The 26,148-nt window shown below is 38.5% G+C and overlaps 1 protein-coding gene across 2 annotated transcripts in view; it reads right to left on the minus strand.

The window, feature by feature from the left end:
* Positions 1-26,148, minus strand: part of LOC131700516 (E3 ubiquitin-protein ligase RNF43-like) — an 86,424-nt gene that overhangs the window by 13,004 nt on the left and 47,272 nt on the right. For both annotated transcript variants that reach the window (XM_058998209.1, XM_058998208.1), the window contains exon 2: positions 17,626-17,748. In XM_058998209.1, coding sequence (XP_058854192.1) covers positions 17,626-17,748 — 123 coding nt within the window. The remainder of the gene's footprint in view (positions 1-17,625; positions 17,749-26,148) is intronic.

Below are 26,148 nucleotides of genomic sequence, written 5' to 3' on the forward strand. Positions count from 1 at the left end.
TCTTTCGAATCTTTTTTGCTTCAGTTTGGAATTTGCAGATATTTTAAAAGGTAACTCTGTAGATGAAAGGTAGCTGCTGATTTCTGGTACCGGATGGTTTCATGTGTCACAGTTCTAACACCAATGGTTTCAATCAGACCATGGGACCTACTGCAAACAAAAGTTTTGCATCACCAAGAATTTTAGGATTAAGACAGAATTAAAAAAATAAATAAAAATATATATGAACATAATTTCGATATTTTATTTAACATCATGTAATCAAATAGTACTACAAAGCGGTATGTAATTCATTATGTTAACATAACATTATTCAGCAGGTTTCATTTCGACTTTGAGGCAAAATAAGTTAATTCTACAGGATGACAGAAAACTTTGGCCATAGCTGTATAGCGTTGGGTCTGAAATATTAGCAATCCCGAATTAACTTTAAAAAAGTGAAGAACTAAAAGACTTGAGGCACAATAGAAGGAGAACTTACTAATGTTACATTCTCTATCCATTATACAAAAGGTCCCCTCATGGAAAGGTAAGAAAATAGATTATAAAGCATTGGCCAGCACTCCTTTAAGTTCGACCCCACAAACACAGCTTTTAAGTTTGTAAAAGAACACAAGATCATGGTGGGGCCTTTGATAAAGGCAATTGTGAGTTAACTGGTATAACGCTGGCATAAGATGTTAAAAATAACATCTGAGGAAGCAGAACTGTAATTAGAAAAGCACACCAGCTTTTTTCTTTTCTAATGTTTTACAGATAACATTAACAGCACACACCTAATGAACTAGCTAAGAGTTGCTAGCTAAATAAATTGCAAAAAAATAAGAAATAAATAAACAAACCATTACGTTTTTATACCATGGGAGACCTGCGTAGGTCACCTATTCAGGTACTTCTAGCATTTCATAACGTTACACTAAAAAATTATTGGGCTAAAATTATGAAAGGAACTACTGTATTTTGAAGCACGTGCAAAGTTGAAGGAAAATATTATTAAGGTTTATATATATATATATATATATATATATATATATATATATATATATATATATAATATTATTATTATTATTTTTTTAATAGGATCCCCAAGTCAAGTTAACAAAACTTTCTGGCTAATCCATTTAACTTTCGCATTTAGTCCCAAACTGTCTACTTCACTTAGTGCTATATCCTCGAAGATTTTTTACTCAAAACTATTATTTGCACAAATTTGTATCTGAAAGGAAAAGACAGCAATTACTAAAATGAATAAGAAACAAATTTACATGTCTAAGTTGTGGTGGTTTTTTTTCTGGTTTGTAAACTTTAGAGTGTTTTTTTTTTAATCTAAACAACTATTAAGACTAAATAGCTCTGAGATGCCAGTTCTAAGTTCCTCATAGTTTTAACACAGTGAGAAATCACCTCAGGAGAAGTCATGCATGAGGGTGCCTTTAAGAGAATGTGTTTCCTGTGAGTGCGAGACTAAGTGTGTTAATCTGTGAGCTGGCTGAGGCTTGGCTGGCCCAGTGGCAGAAGGAAGGGGTGTAGCTGACTAGAATAGACATTACTCAGCCCCTCTTTGATCTTGGTGCTGCAGGCGAGCGTGCCAGCCCAGGTAGACAAGAGGTTCTCAGGGAAGCAGGAGTGGATACAATACTGACACAGACAGCACTGGAACAAACCATCCACTCTTTATATGGAGGGTGTGTGTGTTTTATTGGGGGGGGGAGGGGGGGGGGGGGGGTGTATTCTTCTGTTTAATGAAAACAATCTCTTTTTATTCAAAAGGGTTTTGATAATTGTGGATGAGGAAGCTTAAAGAGTGACACCGCTCTCCAGCTGCACTGTGATACCAATTTGAAATGCAAAACACAGGGGAACCTAAAAGGCACCGACATCTGATACACTATCACTTGTTAAACATATCCACGGTTCAGACTTTAAAACAGTCGATTTTCCCTTGGGCTGGACAGCTACAGTAAGGGCTATCTGCTGGCTGCTTTTAGATTTTAATTCTTTTTTATTCAAATTCTCCAGCAAGATATTCAGTTCATGCACAAATGCAGAGCAACAGGTAACGACTAAGCACAGAGATCAGTTAGTAACTAAGTTAGTTAATTAACATTTGGAAACCAATAATCAATGATTTAAATAGATTGCAAACACTTTACACACTTAATTACATAATTTAAGCTATATAATAGCATAGCTATATAATAGTATGAGAGATATATTATACCAATGTGTGTGTTTGTAATTTGTTTACATATCTATTCATGTCTACTAAAATGAATGTGTATAAACTATGTAAATATGTATTTAACACCTTGAAAAAAGTTAATTCAATGCATTACTTATTCAGTACTCAATGTCCTTGACATACTGTATTACATGGTGCACCGCAATTCTTTTCAAACACAACGTTTTGATATATATATCTTTTTCTACATTTCCACTTGAACGCAGTTTACTATATACAGTTATGCATACAGCAATGTAACCTGGCAGTGTTCTGCGAAAGACAGTTCAAATGGTACAGTAGGAAGTGAAATTACTTGGGGAGCAATCCTCCAGTTGACAAATCAAACCTATAAAATAAATATCAAAACAAAAGACTTTGCTGAAGACTAAGGGCTAGGCACTCCAATTACAGGTCTGCGCGATCCCTCAGTCAGTGTGCCAGGAGCCTTTTTTTAATCTGTGTGATGCAAAATGGTTTTGCATGGAGCTGTGCTGCCAAGACAGTACCACTAGATATCTACTTTTATAAAGTTTTAAAGAGCATTGCCTAAGCTTCAGGCAAAAAGAGAAGCTTTTTATGGGAATACTTGCGCTAATCTATCTAAACCTCATTTTGTTTGCACAGGGTAGTTCAAAGGGAGCTCTGCATGTAGCTGCACGTCAGTCGTGGAGACTGCATTCTAATGCTGATGTTTAGGGCCAAATTTTTTCTCTTAATACAAAAAGAATTAAACTGAGCCTTTCGAAAGGGGGGTGGGGGTGGAGATAATGCAGCAATTAAGACAAGTTTCCTGTCAGCGTGCTTCAACTTGACTCTGCGACCTCAAAACCGCCAGAAAGAAAGAAGGCAACATTCCTTTTCATTTTACACTAACCAGCGAAAAGGGCGAACCAGCTATGGTGAGCTCTGGTTCAAAACAAATTGATGTGAAAACGCACCAGATGTTAAAACGTCGAGGCGCGCGACAGTACAAGCATCTCTCTCTATTTATCCTCTTTTTCATTTCATGTATAACTGTTCTGCTTGGATTTACATCAGGTATCTGACAGAGCTAAATGTTGGTTTTCCTTTAAGTCTATACAGAAGAAAACATTTTTAATCAACACGTCGTAGGCTGATATGCAAATGGGTTTCAGCCCAGATTATTATTATTATTATTTATTTCTTAGCAGACGTCCGTCAGATAGTCCGTCAGTTGTAAAAAGCTGCTTTACCTGGCCAGGAGGTGGTTAAATCATACCTTGCTGTTGCAGACCTGTGAAAAACGCTGTCACTCTCTTTAGCTGTGGGACCAGAACTGGCTTCAAAATATTTTCCTTTGCTTTGATTTAATGCCAGTTATCTGGCAACATTCTTAAGGCATGCGACCGTGTTTGTTTCTATGTTTTAGTGATTTGTTTTTATTTCCTCTATTGCTACACTTTTGACAACCCGACGAAAAAGAATCATGGCATTTGTTTTGATTCCTTTGAAGTGACAAGTGAAAGATGCGTTGTGCTAATACGGCAGCGTCTGAATATTATTATTATTATTATTATTATTTATTTCTTAGCAGACGCCCTTATCCAGGGCGACTTACAATTGTTACAAGATATCACATTATACATTATTTCACATTATACAGATATCACATTATTTTTACATACAATTACCCATTTATACAGTTGGGTTTTTACTGGCGCAATCTAGGTAAAGTACCTTGCTCAAGGGTACAACAGCAGTGTCCCCCACTGGGGATTGAACCCACAACCCTCCGGTCAAGAGTCCAGAGCCCTAACCACTACTCCACACTGCTGCCCTGAATATAAAAAGGATACCTTATAACCGGTGATGTAAATGCAGAACGACTAGGCAGCTCTGATGGGAATATCCAGTACAGAACAGCACTGATGCAGCAGAGCTTGCTTCTATTATTTGATTTTAAAAAAGTTTGCGGTTGTGCCGCATCAACAAAGCCAAATTTGCTTAAAACCAGAACATGTGATGTAATGTTGGCAAGTGAGCAAGCAAACAAACAAAAATAAATCTTCCTAAAAGGAAAACATTGTGTGCGCTGGATTGGTCAGTTGGATTAAACTCCTACCGCTCTCACTGGTGGTTAGCGCTTAGTCATTGCAATGCACTTTCTATTTTCATGTGGACACATTTTGTTAAATGTGGTGCCCAGATGTGTACGCTTTCATTTTGTAAAAGAGTCAGAATTAGCACCACAGATCACGATAAACAGTCCCTGTCATATTCAGTAATATTAGGAATCTGCAATAAGGCTTGTCACTTGTTGTAAACAGTTTTATAGAAGATTGTAAAAGCATTACAAAACTCAAACAGCACTTGTATCTACAAGTCACTCAGGAAGCAATCCACATGACTACAATAACAGTCAAGATACTGATTCAGGCAGACGTCTGCAATGGCCCTAAATAGCATCACTCAATGAGGGCTTCAGAAGTCTCTTTGTTATCACACAGCTGTGGCTTCTAAAGGCAGAACTACAGTGCACACTTTGCAGCAGTCTCGAGATACTGTATGCAATGTTTCTCAAGGTCTTGAACCATTCACCCTGCCAATCAATACAAGAGAAGAAGAAAAAAACTCAAACTGATAAGGAACTGGCTGTATTTTCAACCCTAGTCAACCCATGAATGAAAATGCATGCATCTTGTTTGCTTAATTGAAAAACACCATCAAAACAAAGCATGAATAAGCTGCTTGATATAGATGTACCGGTAAACGTGGTTACCAAATAAGGTGGCAAATGCCCGAAATTATAAAAGAAAAAATGCTTTTCTGACATTTTACCAAAGGATATTGGTAAATGTCAGAAATTAGGAAGAATTAGATTGCTTTTCAGACATCTACCAGTTAATCTTATGATTACTGAAGCGTATTGGTAAATGCAGGTATAGCATCAATTGATGTATTTATTTCTGCATACACATTTTCCATTAACAAAATAATCATTAATGAGCTTGCAGTAATGCACAACTGAGCAAATCAACATGGTACTAAACAATGCAATGATCCACTTATGTAGAAAAACCAACATTCTGGTAAATTTCCGTATAAAACAATTCACAATGGTGTTGAATGATATTGCACTCCAAATACGTAGTACTGTAGTTTGAAAAATAACATTCTGTTAAATGCAAATTAAAATCATTTAGGACCTTTGTTTTTTCAACAGAAATTCACACTGGTTATGACACAAAACGTGACAAATACAATGCAACTCTAGATAACCAGAACTAACAGTGCAAAATGCTTACTGGGATGTCAAAGGTTAAACTCTTTTTAATGCAAATGTAAAAGAACAAAGTGCCTGCCCTGGCGTCTTTATTGCTCACGCAATGTTTTGCATTTTGAGTTGCCATAGTGGCAGAACATTGATACAAGTGAGTTAAAATGAGGACATCAGTCATTGTGGTGGAAATTCTTTTAGTGTTGTATTTTGAAGGTTATTTTTTTTTTTATGCCATTTGGTACTGTATGTTGCAGAAGTTTTTCCAGCTCATTTGAAGTACTGCATTCTTACTTGGATATATTTCATGAGTCAGCCCTCAGTAGGTGCGCAAATCGACATTTATGCAAGTGGCAAGATGCATAATAGCATTTATTTCTAAAATCACACTTGGATCCAGAATCAAACACAACTACATAAATATCAACAAATATTGTGGTTCCTGTTTAAATGAAGGAAAAACATCACACACACAGACACACACACACACACACACGCACACACGCACACACACACTCCTAAAAGTAATGAAGACCCTGAGGCTATGTGCATGAGTGTGCGTGTGTAAGTGTATTCATACCACTGATCAAAGGGAAATAGTTTAACTTGGGCCTCTTTGTGTCTGTTACATTTTTAACCAGTTAGTTAGTTGTGACATATTTACTGACCCCTGTCTAACTTGAGACATCGGTCAACTACTATAACTGACGCCTCATTAGGCACGGCTCTCCACATAGCCAGTTTCCATCGCTGTCGTGACTCCTTGCAGGCCTAATGTCATCTTTTAATTATTTTCTTCAGGAGAGTCTAGCTATGAACTGTCAATTGCTAACCCCAAATGACAGAAACTAAAGCATGGCTGTGATGAACGTTGGAGCTCATGAAAAGTGCTGGGTGTTCAGCACTGGAAAATGAAGTCCTATCCCTGCCGGAGTTGGGCACACACTCTGCAGATCAGGCTCCTGCTATATCTGCTCTGAACGGAGTTATCCAACAGGTAATACTGAATCTCGATGAGGAGTTACTGTAAATGATAACTGCACAGTCACAGGATGGGATTTAGGCCTTGGAGGGCGGTCAACCATTTACCTGACCATTTTAGTAACGCAATTCAACAAGGTAGTTCTAGGAGAAGGGTCCAGGGCATGTGGACCTGTCCAGTCCTGAATGATCCACAAGAATGCCTCAAGCCTGCCATTGATGAACCGCCTTCTAAGAGGGTAAGGGAGCAGCTCAGTCTCCTTTGCCTCCATTTTTGACATGGGCAGCAGGGGTTCCCAGTGCAAATTCTCTTTATGGCGTGGCTTTTTAATGTTTGTTCAATACAACTGATTGAATCCAGCATATGACCACAGAATCTTTAGGGCTTTTCCACAACTACAAATTAAAGAACATTTTTTCTCACTGAATAAGACTTTTCCGGCATGAAACAAGATGGTTTAGGAAAATACAAATAAAGCCTTCTTACAATAATATACATATGGCATGTAATATGAAAACAGGCCAGAGCTTTTCAAGAAGCAGCAAATTTAAATTAAGCTTGGTACATCCATGTTGTTTTAAAAGCATGCAGGAGACTTCATAGATTTTTTTAGATTGAAATTCTTTTTTTTTTTTTTTTTTCACATTGCATCATGGAGAATGAGTGTTATGGTATGGATTAAATCCCAGTCTGAAAAGAAGCTTATTGCTTGGTTGGCTGTGCAGATTAGCTAGATTTATTCTATTCTTTATGAATGGCTGCCTTATTGGAAGCGTGCACAGTGCTGACAGACCGATGGCAGGATACGTGCATTCTGGGCAAGTCGGTGCACTGCAGAATTTATGTCTGGCTATATTCAGTGGATTACATGCTTTGTGTAAAGTATATAATCAGTGCAGCGTTTGAAAGACCCATTACAAAACTAAATTGCTATGACTGAAGACTCAAGCGCTGGCACAGCAAGGCTATCTGTGGTGTCTGGTTAATACTTCAATGTGTCAGCGGTGTTGGTATCAGAATTCAACCAGAGCTGCATCAGGGTGTTACTATATGGATGCAGTTGTGAGGCCATGTCTATAATAAAGATCCCAAGCTAACCTCAGTCTACACCCCAATAAAGGTAAATATGTGGGCTTTGCTAACTTCCTAGAAGGAAACAACTAGGCTGCAAGTACGGAAGCTCAATTGCTGCTCCGAGTTGCTCTTCCACTTGCAAAAGAAACAGGTTTGTTACACTGAAGCTAGACTAACGGCAAGCACAAGGTTGTTGTTAAATTATATTAGAAAAAATCAAAAAATCTTAGTCTTGCTTCTAAGTAATTTTCCCCCATACACCACTGGAGGCTGTGGCTGTAACACAAACAAGTAAGATACAACGTTTAAAGTTTAAACTGCCATTACCAACATCCCTCGTGCTGGCATATCATTGTCCCTTTCTTACAGTATCCAACAGGAATGCCTGTTCAACAGGGCAGCCTACCTGTAGGCTGCATTAAGCGCTATAATCGAGTGAAGGTCATGTTTTCTTACAGAGAATGCGTTCCTTGAAGTTGCAGAATCAATCGTTCCATCCTCTGCATTGTTGAAATACTTTTAATTTCACTCTGTGAAGTGACTTGTGCTTAACTTGTAACTCTTTACAATAGTGCTCATTGTTCACATTTATAAATAAATAAAAAAGAACTCTACAAGCATGGCCCGCTTCCTTGATAAGGTCTCCGATTAAAAAATAAAAAAAGGCACAGGAATTAAAACAAAACAAAGAAACAAATTCATCTCCACCACATTAAAAGACACACACCAAGCCCAAGCAGATAAAAATCAGCTAAACCAGAACAAATTGATTGTGAAATCCAGCTCTGATCTTTAACTGGCTATGAAATCTACATCTGTTTCTTTTTCTTCAAAGTCCTTTTAAAAAATAAAATCCTATGAGGTTGCTCATAGAAACAGGGACAAGGATTTTAAGCGTTTCTCCCTTTAGAGATTTGACTTGTGATCACATTGCTTTGACATGCAGCTGTACAATTCCATTAGGAAGCTGCCCCACTTGAAATGGTGACTGTTTCAGCTACTTACCTCTGTCATATACTGCACTTATTTATTTACAGTATATATACCTGCTCAATTTGTAATGCCCAATTTGAATGCAAAGCTCCCTGTTGGTCCCCAGTCCATTAACGTAATTATGCAAGTATTGTATTATCAAAGAGCGATAATACTGCAGGGGGAGATACTGGAGACTCAGACAACCAAAGTAATGCATTACCTGGTATAATAATGTGGTCCTAAGTTATTGGTCCTAATCTTCTGAGATTTTTACTGCATCACTGAATATTTAATATTTTTTAACAATAGTCAGTATTCCTTCAATGGATGATGAAGTCACAAGGTGACACTGGGGTCTGAGTTCAGGAAATTCACTTCTGTGGTTGTAATAAACAAATTCAAACACACTCTTTTGACTACATGAACATCATACTGCACACTGAAGGCATACTGCACTTTAAGGGGTGTGAAGTTCCCAGCTTTTGATATCCATGATTAAACCTACGAAGAGAGACATATTATTTTATGTTCTGATAAACTTTAAAAGGAAAAAAAATAAAAAGCCCATTCTGATGGTTTGTTTGCAGATGCCCACACTGGTCTCCCTTTAATTTTGCAGTGAGTCTTTTGAAGGATCATTTGTTTGTTTTTATTGCACATTTTAGGCAATTATCCAAAAATGTAAGAAATTCTGTTAAAAAAAAACAACCTACAAAACATTTCTGAAATACTAACGCACAAGCTTGGACTTGCAGTAAATAACTTGTTCACTCACTTAAATCAATGAAGCAAAATTATTAATACAGCAGGCTATTTTGCAAATGAAATCCACAGGTATAGAAGAACTACACCAAACTCAAGCTGTGACCTGAGCTGTGTCACAGCTGCACATACAGCTATGGCTGTTTTGCATCACCCTATAAAATGAACTAATTTCGGTAGACTTCTGGGATATCATTTTGCAGTTTATTTGATTACATGAGAAATAAAAGATCTAAATTACGTCCATATAGTTTTTTAAAAAAATTATGTCTCAATCCTAAAATTCTAGGTGATGCTAAACTTTTGGCCTCTATAAGACCAGGAAACTGCGAATTATGATATTAAAGTTTCTACAGCCTGGATTACAGATCGGTTTGGACGGCAGGGGGTTGGAGTTTGCAGTCTTTAATGTACTGAATTATTTTTATTTTTTTTGTGTAAATGGAAGGTCTGTTTTTGAGGCAGCAAAGACCCTCAGAGGTTATAAAAAGCTGAGCATAAAGTGCCTCAATCACCTAGCTTTGAGAATCAGTTTAGTGTCCTAATAACCACAGAATGAAGAGCAGGCAAACCACTGGAGTACACTTCTTAATTGAGAGTAAACTGGACAAGAAATTAAAAAAGCACTCATTGGAGAGGCACCCTCAATTGTCAAGGGTTCTACAGTCTTACAATTCATTTTGTAGGTTAAAAGCACACTAGCTGAGTGATTAATATTTGAAAGGAACATTTAAATGCTAGACAAAGCTAATTTTGTACCCTTTTATCATAAACAAAACTATAACACTGCTTTTATTTCTAACAGTAGTACGATAGATGGCTGGCTGATAGCTTGCCAAACTTCATGCTGTCTTCTCTGTCAACGTATCACCAACACCTTTGATGTATTTGGATTCCTGTCATGCACTTTTGTTGATTTGGGCAGGTTGCAAGCAGAGGATGATATTTCCAGAGAAAGTCATTTTTAAAAAAAAGGTTTCTTTGATTACATGATGCTAAATAAAAATATCTGAATTATGTGAATATAGTTTTATTTTATTTATTTATTATTATTGTCTCAATCTTAAATTCTAGGGTGATGCAAAACTTTTGGCCATAGCTGTACAGTACATAAATAGGAATACAAATATTTAAAAAGTTGGTAACAATAATTTCAAAAGAGGTTGCCAAAGATAATCAACAAAATAGTTTTGAAAAAAAGTGTAATCATTGCAACCACCACATGAAAGTTATTTATTAAAGTAGCAGAGTGAAACAGGTTGGAAGAGGAGGGGGAGGCAGTATGCGTTGCCTGAGGAGAGGAGCCACTCCTCATGAAGCTTTAACTGAAGGTATTCAAACAATGCAAAGCCGCAAGTTAAAGAGAGATCATGAAGTGCAATATTAATATCATGGTGGTGCAGAAGCTGTTTTTCTTCTTGGACAACAGTGAGACCGGTTGGAATACATTTAATATGAGTAGTGAGCAAATGCTGCAATAGATTAAACCCCACATTTTAGAGTCATAAATTCATATTTTAATGATCAGCTCCCAACTATACAGTACACCAGAGGAGGATTTCACCAGGAGTGACGACAAAAGGATTACACAAACCCTCATCAGGAAACAACCCAAAACACCAGCCTGGCCGCTGTCATTTTAATTTCAATTTCAATCCATTGCAGCCGACGGCTATGCACTGTAAGTGTTAAACTCCTCGTCACAGAACAACCTACACCTTTAAAACCGCATATTCTATAAATTCTCCCAAGCAACCACTCAAAACTAATTAAAAAGTCAAACAGATAGAGGAACTGCCGGTGTCTGAAGTGCTGCCAAAACGAAACAATGTACCCAACTCTGGCACACACAGCCACGTTAAGGTCATTCTTGCCCGCTGACACAGAGCGCAGGCCTGCAGAGAAACAGCCTCACTATTGCCAGCCCACTTGGTTGGAAACCACATTAGGGACGAATGACTGACTTAAAAAGGGGGGGTTTTTTGCTTAAAATTTATTCCAAGGCAATTCAGCTAGGAGACCACAGCATTAATCAAGTATTTGGCACAGCACTACGGTTCAATCGAGAAAAGAAAAGGAAAAAAAAGGAGGGAAAATAAAGCAAAAGACCAGATTTAAGTAAATCAGTCTTTTTTCAACAGAGGTGCATTGAAAGCCAAAATAAGCAGTGTGTGAAGTGATTGCAGGTGTTGTACATTATGTACTGTATGTGTACTGCTAGGCAAGGGAACATGGCATAGCCATACAGCACGTGTATCCTCACCTTCAGTTTTGTGGTATTTTCACATTGCACGGAGCACTTCCCTTATATGGTTTTAAAAACAATGTAATTTTATACATTTTTTTAAACCTTTAACCCTTTCATATTAGTTATAACTTCCTATAAGTATACTTTCTTTGCAATGTACATGTAAGAGTTTTGTAGTTGCATAAAACGTACCTACAAAAACACCCTCCTTTAAAGAGAAACTATCTGCAAAAATATGTTTAGGAACTGATATATTCATCTTGCAGAGGATTTCCCCTCCTTTAACATTTCCTCTGACTTGAGCCACTCTTCCTGAATCACAGAAGGCAAGGGGACACACAGGCAATGGGATAAGCGAAGAATTGGAAACTAAAATAGGTTACTCTCAATCCCTACAAGCATGCAGCGTTTCATGAAGATCCATCTTCATTAACTGCATGTGCAGTACGAGTGTTTAGATCTGTCCAGAAACACGGTTGAAGCAAGGACATGAACGGACGGATGCCTATCCTAGTAGACAAATCTACAAGATTCTGCACTGTCCTGGTGGAACGGTTTCTAAGGGGAGGTGGTGTTTGGTGGAGAGGTTTGCGTGTGTAACGCATCCCTACCCATCATGAAAAAGACCCTGTACCCAACCACAAGATGAAAGAAAGCACGTCCCTCCTCGCCCAACCCTGAGGCATCACGCTAACTTATTCACCTTGAATACCTGGCATTCCTGTCATGAACAAAAAAAACATTAATTTCTGCTGGAGCAGCACACGAGCACGCTCTGAGGTCGATCAGCAACATTCAGGACTGCAGCAAAGACAATGCAATAGAAGTCCTCTCTCCCTAACAAAATCATCACCATTTGATGCGTGTTTGTAGGTGTATGCACCTCATCTGTTTTATTGGCCCAACAATATATATTTTTTAAAAGCCATTTTGATGCTGCAAGCCTAAAAATTACATATATCAAATCAACGAATCATCTGATATTTCTAAAGCCCATTTCATTCCAGCTGTCACACTGAAGATAAAACGCAGCTCAAACATTTTTAATAACCATGTAGTTTGTTGTTAGGAAGTACCACATAGAAACAACAAACACTTGGGATACAGCAAGCCGTGAACTACCTCCTTGCCACCTGTTCTTCCTTGGGCAGACCTTTTAGTATCAGCAGGATTCTCCAGCGCTGCTCCTCTCTGCAACAATGGCTACAGAAGCTCTCGCCTCTCATTAAATGCCAGCCATGCACAAACTTGGAGCTCCTTCAGCTGACCACAAAGCAGTACAGAGAAAGCCACAGACTGGAACACTGCAGGATGTGCCCAAACCGAGCTCCATAGACCAGAACCTTTGCAAACACTGGGGCAATGCTGCGGAAGCACAACAGCAATAATATAAATTACTTTGCACTGGTGTTTGCTGCGCCACTGATGCAATGTACAGCAGCTGGTGCTCTGTTAGTACAGTTGAAACGTAAGTCTTTACTGAGCCCAGGCAGAGAATCCAGGGATTGTGATCACACAGTTTACTTACTCTTAAGCTTGGAACACATTGCCTGTTTGCTTGAGGCTTTTTCGATTGCCCAACTTTATACAAGGACTTCATTACTTGCAGAAAATTACTTCTGATGTTATTTTAGATTAAGCGTGACAGTGTGCGGCTGCTGACCCTCTTGGAAATTAGATACTCATCCCAATGGGTTTTCATAGTAACACTAGTAACATTTAATTTTACAGGAGTCGTCTTACATTTGTAAACTATTTTGTTTTAATATACAGGTGCAAAATCCATTTCTTCAAGGCAATGACAGCACCTTCTAGGCCTCCAAGTGGAAAGCTGTCAAAGTAAAAATGTAACACTAACTTCTACACAGATATGCACCTGCCGTTTCTTAAACTGCAATGCTTTTTGCTTAGTTTTTTCAACATTCTCTTCCTGTTCTTAACGTTCAGCTTTAAAATGCTTCCACTGTCAAATTAAATCAGAGAACCCTGTCAGGTTTAACTTTAATATCTACAGTAATGTAAATCACAATCAGCCAGTGGAAATTACCAATGACATTTTCAGCCCCTGCTTATCACAATGTGGTTAAGCTACTCAGAGGCCTGGATTTATAACGACTCGAGATATTAACTTCATAAACAGACTGTGGGCTTTCCCTGCAAGTAGTTTAACTGCTTAACCCCTTAAAATTTCATTCCGGGGGTGGCCGGCTGGATAGAGCTGGTCCAATGTTGTGGTTTTCCGAGCCAGTTTATCAGCACCTCCCACTCTCAAAAGGGCCGCTAAGGTTATCTGCTCCCTGTCAAACTCCGTGCCCTGTGCATTAAACTAAAGCGTCTGTCCGTGGGGATAACGCTGAACTTGTTTTGCTGCCAAGGATGTCCAAAGAAGACTGCTAATCTGATCCTCAGAATGTCCTTTCTCCCAGTTTGTTTATAGATGTTCTCTTAAGACACACACACTTTCACTCCAGTCTACCAGGCTTATATTAGCCTAAAAAAACCTCAGACAAGCCCACTATTACCAACTGTGCAATGGACTATTGGAAATGTCTAACAAAACAGCTACGGTTTTGGCTTTTAAAGTTACATTTAATTTACTAAAGCATAAACTGCCTGCGTGTCCTTTCTCTGTTATCAGACTGACGGGTTATTTTCTGAGTTTGCCTATTCTTTATATTGCTGGTTTGTGCTAATGATAATGATCTCACCAAACATTTTAAATAGCAAAGCTCAGTGGGTAAATGCGAATGCACAGGCTGTAACTCAACAGGACTAGACAGTTACATTTTCAAAATAGGGCCTAGAGCAAGTGATGACAACATAATAAACAAGGTAGTTCAGTAACATGCTTACCCCCCCATCAAAGCATAAATAATAATTACAGATAAGCCGGGTGTCAGTGATCTGAAGTGCCTCGAATATTCATTGAGTTCAATCCAATTCGGGCACATGGATCTGAAGTTACAGTATAGCCTTCATGAAGCCAAGTTCCTTTCATCACAATTGAGTGGCTTTCCATTATGAGCTTCTCAAACTCTTTCTAAGTTACATTGAGAACCGGAAATACATACAGAAGCTCACATACAACAGGCCTCTGAATTAGAACTTAATGGAGAATGGAAAACAAGCATATACCATTGTTTTCTACTTCACTCATGTAATCAAATCAGAATGAGTCTTAAGAACTTACTACTGTATTGTGCAGGGGGGTGGGGGGGAGGGGAGGAGGGGAAGAAGTGTACAGCTCTATAGCTCCTACACATTAAAAACAACAGTACTGGGTGCAGGACACACAGATTTCCTCCCTGATGATATGCTTACAGTCTGAGCTTTACTACCAACAGAACATCCTGTAAAACAGCAATGCAATAGCACACATCAATCACAGCAGCAGTGTGGAGTAGCAGGCAGCAGTGTGGAGTAGTGGTTAGGGCTCTGGACTCTGGACCAGTGGGTCATGAGTTCAATCCCCAGTGGGGGGACACTGCTGCTGTAACCTTGAGCAAGGTACTTTACCTAGATTGCTCCAGTAAAAACCCAACTGTATAAATGGGTAATTGTATGTCAAAATAATGTGATATCTTGTAACAATTGTAAGTCGCCCTGGATAAGGGCGTCTGCTAATAAATAATAAATCACGCTTTGCTGTCGTTCAAGGAATACCGGTACAGGTAGTTTAAAGGGTTAGAGAACAATAGGTGAGACAGGTGGTAAATTAAAAAGGCAAAAGCAATTATAAGCTGCTCAGGACAAATGTGCCAAGATGAAAGTCAAAATCGACAAGTTCTACATGGATTCTCCACACTGCACGGCATTTCACAATGCAGTTTCACAGCACTGGCTTTTGATGTGGTGAATGGAATAATGAGCACAAGCCATGAAATGATACCTCAAATGCTGATACAATCATGCACTGCCTTTAATTGCATACTGAGAAATGCTTCTGAATCTAATTAATGTAGCTGTGCAAACATCTGGTGGCACAATGGGTAGGAAATGCACCAGTAGGAGAGAAGGGCAGAGTTTGAACCCATATTTGGAGGGCAATCTTAAATGGAAAAACAATGGAAACACTAGTGATGTGTAACATTTACTTGTGTGTAGCTGGGGCTGTCAAGCATCTATTCTGTAATATACATAGAATACTAAATTACTGTTGCCAGTTTCCTGGAGCAAGACGGCAGGTGGTGTTCAAGGCAGTTTGATCCAATGTGTATTCATTGCAAACAAAACAGAACAACAAAACCTTTTTTTCTGGATAGCAAAGGCAGAAGACTATTAATAGGCCAAAGCAGTGTCTGCAGAGATCAGTGTTTAATCTCAAAATTGCCCTTCAGCTGTTAGCAAGCGTAATGAATGAGAGGCATCATGTGATTGCAGTATACGTACTGTGTATGTAATCAACTACAGTAGAATTGTATTACTTTGCAGCTTACTGACATGATTGTATTAAAACATTAAAAACATATCAAAACTGCTCATACCAGTGTTGTTCACAGCAAATTATGAAAACAAAAAGTGTTTTAATATAAAATGTTAGAGTAGAAGGTATAGGTTTGGTTTTTTTTTGGGTTTTTGTTGGTTAAGAGCAAACAAACAAAAAAAGCACTTTCTTAGTTTACTTATGAGGTTTAAACAGAGCATTCAGTGTATTTAGAAAAATGCCGAAGATGAAGTATGAATTCTAGACAACCTTATTGAAGTGCTAGTGCGCTGGTTTTACTGTGATCATGTGTGAACAAGCTGCCACTCAAAGCCACCAGAGCCAGCCTCCTGGTTCAGTCCGATCACAGAGTCAGGCTAAGCAGGGATGCACACTCTCAGTGAGACTGTAAGCGATCGCTTTGAACTATAAATCAACCCCAGTGATGCACAGTGTTTGGTATCTGCCCTCAAATCACAGAGAGAGAGAGAAAGAGAAATGAGAATGCCTGTTTCCAATTACAAATTTGGTATTTTTTTTTCTTTTTTAGTTGGCTGTGGCCTCTTATTTGAAGGCTGGTCACCACAAAATGTCAGTTGTTGCCTTCAGCCCAATGTGGAAAAAAAATAAATCTTAATTTTTTAAAAATGTAACAGAGGCAATCGATATAAATTGAAAAGGACACACAATTGATAATCAATGGCTCTTTAATCGTAAGTAGATCCAAATTTCCCTATTTAAAAAAAAAAAAAAAAGATTGTTACAGCTACACCTGATGAAGACACGCTATGTGTTGAAACACGCTGTGTGTGTTTTTAGTTTGTTCTGGCTGATATCAAAATGTTTTTAAGCAAATAAAATATTAAATTTTACAGCACAACGGTGGTCATGTCTTTGAGTGAAGGTGGGACCAGTCCCGACTCCCGACAAATATCAACAATTAAACAAGGTACAAAGTGCCTTATAGTCAGCATATATATATATATATATATATATATATATATATATATATATATATATATATATATATATATATATGTGAACCTGATGAAGACCTGTTTTGTTTGTTTGCTCGGTTTAGTAAAAAACATGTTTTAACTAATAAAATGAAGAAAATCTTTTTTAAAAGACTACAGTAAATCTGGTCCTGATTTTGAGTGTGCGACCAATTGGTCTTTCGGACTTCAATCTATAAATCAATAGTACAAAAAATAAACATTCATGTTAGGTCATTCATGTTATATTTGTAGTTTGAGAAGAAACTAAATTATATAAAATGTACAATATAGAAGAATAAAGGAAAATAAATGGATAGACTCAATATCATGATGCCTGAAGTTTTACATAGAAAGGAACAGTAGATCGTTACATCATTAACTATGTAGTAAATGACATGACAAACACATTCATAGATTTAAATAGAAATAAACGAGTGAAGTTACCATGGCATCAAAAGCCTCCACTGTTTGTTTTCAAACACATTTTCTCTTGTCAAAGCTATGTGAAACATACCGAAACGCTGGGTCTATATATATATTTTTTTATACTGCCTTATATGTCTGCCACATATTTAGTTTTACATTGCAAGATAAGTTCATAACAGGACTTCAAATAAGTAACTTTTAATAACAAGCAAATAAGTAAACATTAACACGCTGTACTAAACCACACCAGGTCTGGAACTGCTGGCTCCACTCACCTTTTTGAGCAGCGACAGGCAGGGATGCAGCTCTCTGTCAGGACTCTCCAACTTGACAATGCTGATAAACAGCGCCTCCTGCTGCTCGTCGTCGCTCGTGTTACACAGGGACAGCGGGTGGGACTGCAAACAGAGACAGCACAGATTAGTTTTCATTGCCAGATTGACAGTTCTTTCTATAATGCCTTTTTCACGCAGTGTAGCATTTTTACGGATGGTGCAAAAGCAGATAATATAAACTCAGTGCAGCCCATGAACTTGTGAGCCAATAGAGAGCATGTCGGAGACCAGCAGCACACTCTGACTACAGCAGCGTTTCCACTGCCTTAGCTTTGTTCTGGAAACCATTCTCCACGAGCACTCTTCTGTTCCAGTGATCGTCTGCCCAGTACTCCCTTCACAAGTACTTATTTGACTAATGATCACGCAATACACTAGGACTGGTTTGATTAGTTTAAAGTTGTGCTTGCGTAACACAGGACTGCATTGAAAAGTACTATTGTTAATTTACTGTAAATGTGACCCCTGGGTGGGTATTACCTTGCTGCTTTCCACCTGGTAAAGCGGCAGTTCTAGATTAAGATATAATCCCTAAGTGCTTATTTATCTTCCACTCTACCTTTTGACGGCTTCCCTATTGATGTGCGTCTCCTACGGTGCTTGCTTGTACAATAAGGGAAATCAAGAAGATAAACCAAGGACACATTAAATCATACTGTATCCTGCAAGATGGACATTTGACCATACAACATAACACACTATTTACTATGATGTGTTTGTCATTCAATTTATCTAGCTTGTATACTGTCACAAGACTGTCATAATACTACTGAAAATAAATACTTTTAGAGGTCACCCCCTTTCTCTCAGGACAATACCATGTTTTTCTTGTTATGATTAGCGAACCAAATCACTGTGCAGCATTTCCAAGAAACAAAAAGGGCACGCCATATAGGGTGAGCTAAAGCTGGTTAGACAAGTAACATCAAGGAAATGAAGCACCTAGTACAGGTGTCAGCAGCATGAAGGTCACAGCATGATAAGCATATATGTCATGGTCCTGAGGGCCTGTTTTGTATGGTGAGGTTGGTTTTATTGGCTGACGGCAGAAAGATTCTTCTTCTGGGGGTTAAGTCTTTCACTCCTTTAGCTCTGCAGTCTATTTGTGATCCCTTCTGTGCGTGACCCCCGTGCCATCCGCATTAGCGGGCTGTTTGTTCCTCATATTGCACACTAGCATTTTATTGGGTCTCTACAATGGTTGTACGTTTAGGGGCTATACATTTAAGAAACCGTCGGTACAAGTACTGTTCACGTCATCTCAAGTTTAATCAAAGTCTTGTCAGTGGGTATATAGAGCTGAAGTTTCATGAGTCAAACCCTTTGTTTTTTTATTAATACTACACCACTCCCTTCTGTGAGCTTCCTGCTCTTTCATTCCATTCAATGATGCCAATTTTTATCTTTGTGAAAAGGATCGTGCGATATGACCTGTGATGCACGTAGGTCTCCCTCCTTGCATGCAGTGCAAGAACCCTTTCACTGTTTTTTACAATTACAGCCAAGCTGAGCGTTTAAAAAAATAAAAAAAGGACGCTTGTTCACCTTGGCCAAGACATTTTGCTCCCTTTTATTATGTGATCCGGACTGGAGTGCAGAACTAGAAACTCTTGGCGCCTAGTACTAAATTGATTTTGGGAAGAACAGTTTTCTGCTGAGCACTACTATCTTTAAAAAAAATCTCTCAAAAAGATCTGAGACACTAGCTTTCCAGCTTCAGCTGTGAACTATCGTCCCGTTGTTCCGACCTCCTCGTTTCTATGTTTGATGCAGGGGGCAATCCATCCACACAGTGGAACTCAAAACGTCAAATGATCCAAATCTGCGGCTGCCTATTTGGTAATCGCTAATTTGGGTATTTTAACTGGCCTCATTCTATCTTTGTCTGCTGAAATTAGATGCAGTTAGTTTTATTTTAAAATAGTTTGGGCAAACCTTGGAATTCATGTAAACCCTTTACCCCCTCCCTCCACTGAAAGACACGTTGCCTCTCGCTCAGAGCCGCTGCTCAGCTGCTTACTGGACCTGTGCCATCGCTCTGGATCCAAACCACACTGACCGCAATGCAGTGAAAGCACCCCTCACCCCCTCCGCAGGGCAGCGGGCAAACACATGTGCCACAGCTGGATTCCACTACTATTTATTCAAGGGCTGTTTCTGTTTGCCCTCTTCTGTGTTGGGAAGACAGTGAAAACATTAGCACACCCTTACTGTATTAAAAGCATGATATAATAATAACAACAATAATAATAATAATAATAATAATAATAATAATAATAAGCAAATACTTATCTGCAGTAGAACTTCTTTATGTGTGTATCAGACACACTGTACTATGTCAATACTGTATTACATTTGCAGAATTAAGGACACAAAGAATGTACCTTGAAGCTCCTTGATAACTTCTACAACTAAACCATAAACTATAAGGCATAAGAAGCCAAGTACAGCTGTATAGCGAAATTGCTTAAATCAGTCTATTAGTACCTGGAATCTTACCCATTGCTTATTTGAAAATACAGGTCTCACTCTTCTAAAAAGTACTGTGTGTATACCAGGATTGTAACACCACTTTACTATACTGTATTGTCTGTGATTTACTATGCTTCTACAGTACCTGACTGTGCTTTACAATTACTTTCCTTTATGCTTTGTTGTTTGTACCATGGTATACCACACAAAAGTGCACAGCAGATTTAAATGCAAGTCCAGGCTGATATTACTAGGATCTCTAATTATCAAGTATTACAGAGAAAATGATGGGTTGTTGAAGCAATTATTTATCTACGATTCTTGTTAATTATTTCACAGTTACAAAGCATGATTATTAAAATATGTTTACATAAATTACAGGACTATAGCAGAACAGCTATGTGAGGCACTATGTCCATTACAAACAGCATTGTTTCAGTGCCGTTCTGTAATTGCAGTAAACCAGCTTCCTATCTGAATTGGCTGTGCCTCCCCAACCAAACTTACAACAGCATACAAAACCATATCCTTTATATAGTGTGTTTGAGAACACGCTTCCAAGTCAAAGAACTAAATGTCCTCCTCCCTCTATCGCTGTAATTAAGTTTCTGGAATCATCAAGAGACCAGTTTGTAAGAGAGAAGTTACTCACAAAAATAGGCAAGACCTAAACCATAACTAGCCTTACACAGGACCAATGCGAGTAAGGGCCAATGTTTTACAAATCAATGCAATGCTTCACAACATCGTGACATAAAAACAACTAAAATCGAACAGATAGACTTGGTAAGTATGCCGGCTACAGAATTTTGTACTATCTGCAACTTCAACTTCAACCTAGCAGTATTTCTCCGTATCAAAAAGAAAACTCAGTAATTGAACGTAATTGTTCAATCATGAATTCTGAGGTGCAACTCAGGGATGGAAATAAGACTCCTGTAGCAGTTTACTCCACACCTGGTTTTACTACTGTATAAGTTTAATAAGGACACACCTGAGCTGGTTACTTATACACTGTGACTAATCAAGCATGCATTAAAACCTGGAATGGGTCTTATTTCCAACCCTGCAACTAATTGAAACTTTTCAGCTCGTGCCTTCACAATTAGTTACAGACGTGCCTCTTAATTACTGCTAAAGTATCACAAAATATGTCATTACCTAGAAATGTTATTTAAAAAAGAAAAAAAAAATGCATCACTTCCATTCTCAACAGCAGTAACACTGCTAGTCTGAAACATGATGCCATCATTTACACTTGAAGAGATCTGCTCACAGTGTATCGCATTGAAAACGTCAACTCGTCTTAATGGCAACAGCTGCTTCTAATGAAACACTTGGAACCAGATTCTATAGGGTTAGCATCTTTTCTACGTCACCCCCTCAAAGCATCCCTTCAGATATACACTTTTCATCACAGTTTTCATAAAGTAATAACATACTTGTGCCTTTTTGTAGCTGAACAAGCAAACGAAAACTGATATTTAACTTTAAACACTTCAAATAAAACAAAAACTTTGGAAATGGCATTGTAAAGTGAAAGGGAAAAAACTCACTGTTTTGGTTGTGGTTTATTACATTCCACTTAACAGAAAGTCACAACAAAATATATATATATAAAAATTACAACGCAATATTTTCAGGAAGTTGGGTACTGTTTAAGGGAGGCATTTCAGTCTCATGAGATTCTGGCTCACTCTAAAGCAGCACAACACATTTTTGTCCCAGATGGCTTTTCATGGAGATCACCAAGGGTGCGCGCGCATAATCTGGTTTGATTACTCCCGTCCATGGACGGCGATGGAATAGCCCGGACCCGAACAGGCGACGTCCAGGCTATAGGGCACATCCTGCACTCCACGAGGAGCGCCTTTACCTGATGCGCTACTCGGGAGCCCCTGAACATCTGATTTTTGTATCCGAATACATGTCGCAAAATATTCGTTTGAATATTTCGGATATTTGTCCCAGCACTAATAAATATATTTTACATATATATTATATATATTGTAACGTTGCCTCTCTGTTATCGGCTTGTTTGCCCTTTAAAAACACAGACCCAGACACAGAACTGCACAGTGAAGCACTTTCGTGCACTTTTATTACAAAACAAAAATAAACAAACAAAACAAAAACCTAGCTCTCATTGAGCACTAACTAAACACACAGGAACCTCAACTATAAGGCAGGGCGGCTAAGCCGTTTACCTGCTACACAAAACACTCTGTTCTTTCAACTTACACTTTTCCTGTAAACTTTCTTGACTGCTTGGAAGCAGAGCACTCCTTCTGCCTCCTTCTCCTCAGCAGCCTAGAGCAGACTGACTGCTTCTTTTTTATACTCTGCACCTGGCTCTACTTTCCAATCATTGCCAGGTGCCGGTGATAATTAAACAAACAATAAAACAATTACCTTGGCAGGGAGGCTTTACTTCTGTCCCTGCCATAAAACGAAACATTTTTCATATCGCAGGCCCGCTGTCTTGCTACATCCGTTACAATATATATATATATATATATATATATATATATATATATATATATATATATATATATATATACATACATACACACACACACACACACACACACACACACATATAGACACAGACACACACACACACACGATTTGTGCAACATTATCACTTAAATGTTGTCAAAACATTCCGGCGTCAGATTTCAAGCCTGCCACCCTAGATCATGTCATCTTTACCACAGCGAATAACTCAAGAAACCCAATCCCATAATGGCTGCAATATAATTATTTCATGCTTTTAAAAAATGCAGCTTCCAAGACTGAAAGGATTGGGTTTCAGATCTTCCATAAACCATTTCCTTACAGTAAAACGTCCCTTTCTAGTGCTGTACACCAGCTCTCTTCAATAGGAACTCTCCAGGGATGTTAAACTCTCACACTTCTGAACCCTCTTTACAAGGTTCTCACCAGTACGACCAGCAAATGTGAACAGCACTAAATTGTGATAGTCATTCAATAGTACAGCTGGGAATTCAATAGTACAGCTTTGATGGAATAGAATCATTGGAAGACTACAAACTGAGGGAGTCACAGTTATTCTATTTTAAAGAACATGTTTTGATGCCGGGTGCTTATCAAATATCAGAACTACAAGGATCACCAGGTTTTTTTTTCTGCTACAGTATGCATTTTTTTCTTGGCCATAAAATACTTGAGTTTGCCAGGATAGTGGATCCGATTCCAAAATACAGCCGTTGGTGTGTTTTTCTAGTATTGTAAGAAACCATCTGTCCAGCCAATTCATCCCAGTGTAGTTTCAATTCAAAACCCCTAAAACAGAAAGCGCAATACATTATACCTGCAAGCAGCTTTTACTCAATGTTTAACTTGTACTAAAGTTAGAAGTTCAAAGAGATCAGTAAATAACACAAACCCAGAATTCAGGTAGAGAGCCATCTCCACCAAAACAGTGCACCCCCTGGGACAGAGCAACACCTCCTCCCTAATAAAGTGGCCACACCCTGTAGCTTTGAAGGTGGCTGGTGTGATGCTTGGAAAACATGCAGACAATGTAAATAACCCCTTTTTACTGTGAGTGAGAAGCATCACAACAGCCACCGGATCAGCGAGGCGCCCGACTGGACGGCAGGTTTATCTCATGTTGCGAGTTTCTGGAAAGAAACGCCTGGATCTCACAGAGATAGCAAGACTTCTCTTCGTCAGATTCCTTTTCATTTTAAATGGCTTCTTGGTTATATTAGATTTTGCTTTGGAACTTGCACAGGATTTATTTTGTTCTATTATCTACATTTCCACAGGCTGTCACTGAAGCACTGTAGCTTCTGCCTGGATGTCATTCATCAACAGCATGTATACCTGGAAATAACACTTTGCATTATGCTTTCTCGAGAAAAACTGGCACAGTTTATTTCTCCCTGATACACTTCGAAAAAGATTTCAACTCTTTTTCTAACTTTTATTCAAGGCTGTGTGGTGGTTAAAGAAAAGGGCTTGTAACCAGTAGGTCCCCGGTTCAAATCCCAGCTCACTCATTGACTCGTTGTGTGACCCTGAGCAAGTCTCTTGTGCTCCGTCTTTCGGGTGAGACGTTGTTGTAAGTGACTCTGCAGCTGATGCATAGTTCACACACCCTGGTCTCTGTAAGTCGCCTTGGACAAAGGCGTCTGCTAAATAAACAAATAATATATTTATTGTCTTTACATACATATGATCAAGGGATTTGAGATTTGTTCACGGGACAGGATTTAATGTGTACAGTACAGAATTACTAAAGGGGTTGATTTGATCAACCTATACCGCTCCATGAAATACACATCTAGAATCCAATTATTTTCAAATCAACCCCTAAATTTACTAATTTTGCATCACTGTCTTCCTAAAAGGAATAAAGACTTCAGAAAGTTTAAACTTAAGGGATCCTACATACATGACCCAAAGTTGTTAGTTTAACATTTACAGTTTGTTTTTCCTTCAAAAGAAGAAAAGGTGTGCTCAAAAGTAAGTATGATCCATCCTATTTTTAAAACTGCAGCTGTGGAATGCCATACAATCTTCCCAACTATTTAAACGTATCCATTAACACGCGTGCACAAAACTGTCCCTTTGTATCCAACAACTGCATAGACAGTCCTGTTTCTTATTGCATCTTTATTCTTCATAAACAGCAGCCAACAGAAACAACAACACGGGCAATAAAAACTCAGGCTACAGCTCAACGTCACCAATGAGCCACCAGGTGGTGCTGCGTTAGTTACAGAGCAAAGGAATTAATTGTCTGTGTACCAATTTTTTAATCTTATTTTTAAGTCTTGGGGGAATAGCAACAATACATATATAAAACACAGCAGAAGCATTCATATGATACAAAATACAATTTCACAAGTTATTTGTATAGAATAAAATATTTACACAATCTCAAAGCAGCCGGCAGTGATTTGTCAATTTAGTTGTGAGCAGCAGAGGTGTTGGGTCTTCATATGAAAGGATTTCAAGCTGCTGACGTTCCATAATAAAGTACATTTAGTTTAAGAAACTGCTTGACATAACATGGGGTTATTTGTGTACAGTGTGTCAAACAAAAGAAAAAGTGTCTTTCTGGCAGTTCAGATCTGAGATTAAAAAATGAAACAGGGTTTGGACAACAACAACAACAAAAAAGGAAGCACACACTTTTGTGTTATTTGGCTCCCCCCCCCCCCCCCCCCATGAAAGAGTTTTGGATTTGAGAAAACTTGATTTATAACTGCTTGAAAATGTGACCGTCAACAAACTGCATTAACAGTCTCCAGAAAAAAAAATATTCCTGATACGTCATGACCTTAGGGACTTTAAAAGGGAAAGTGATATTAGCTACATTCCTCGCTGTATTTTCCTTTAGGAAATCTGTATCATCACCACCACCACCACCACCACCATCATCATCATCATCACCCAGGAATCCTATAAGAAAATGTCCACATAGTCTAAAAATCTAAATCAAAACAGACATATGGAAAACGTTGGAATGGGTGGATCTGAAGAAGGCATATAACTGCCTGTAACCAGTGCCTTTTTCCGATCTGCTCAACTCATATTAATCTCCCATTTTCCACTGCCTTACTTCCCCCAAGTTTCAACCACTAACCGCAGCACATAGGAGAATCACCCCAGCATTACTCAGCGAAAAACCAAAATCCGGACTAGCGGCCTCCCTTTTGGGAGCACGGGATGCAGTGCAGAGAACACAAACATCAGACATGAATTTCACAAATGCCAAACTATTCCGCAAGGTAATTTGAACTTAAGGCAAGAGTGTCCCACAATAAGGACCAATTTAACACTAGGTCATTGGTGTCTGTTTATTACTTTCTCCAGCAGTTTAGTCTCCAGTTTGGCATCTTGCTGCTATTACTTGCAGCAGTTGGTGGTTATGAAAGACACCCACAAGCTCTATTACAGCTCAGGAATAAAATATTTTACAAAGAGACACCTATACAGCTGACAAATGAGCAAAGG

The sequence above is a fragment of the Acipenser ruthenus genome, chromosome 24 (assembly GCF_902713425.1).
Source record: "Acipenser ruthenus chromosome 24, fAciRut3.2 maternal haplotype, whole genome shotgun sequence".
NCBI lineage: Eukaryota > Metazoa > Chordata > Actinopteri > Acipenseriformes > Acipenseridae > Acipenser > Acipenser ruthenus.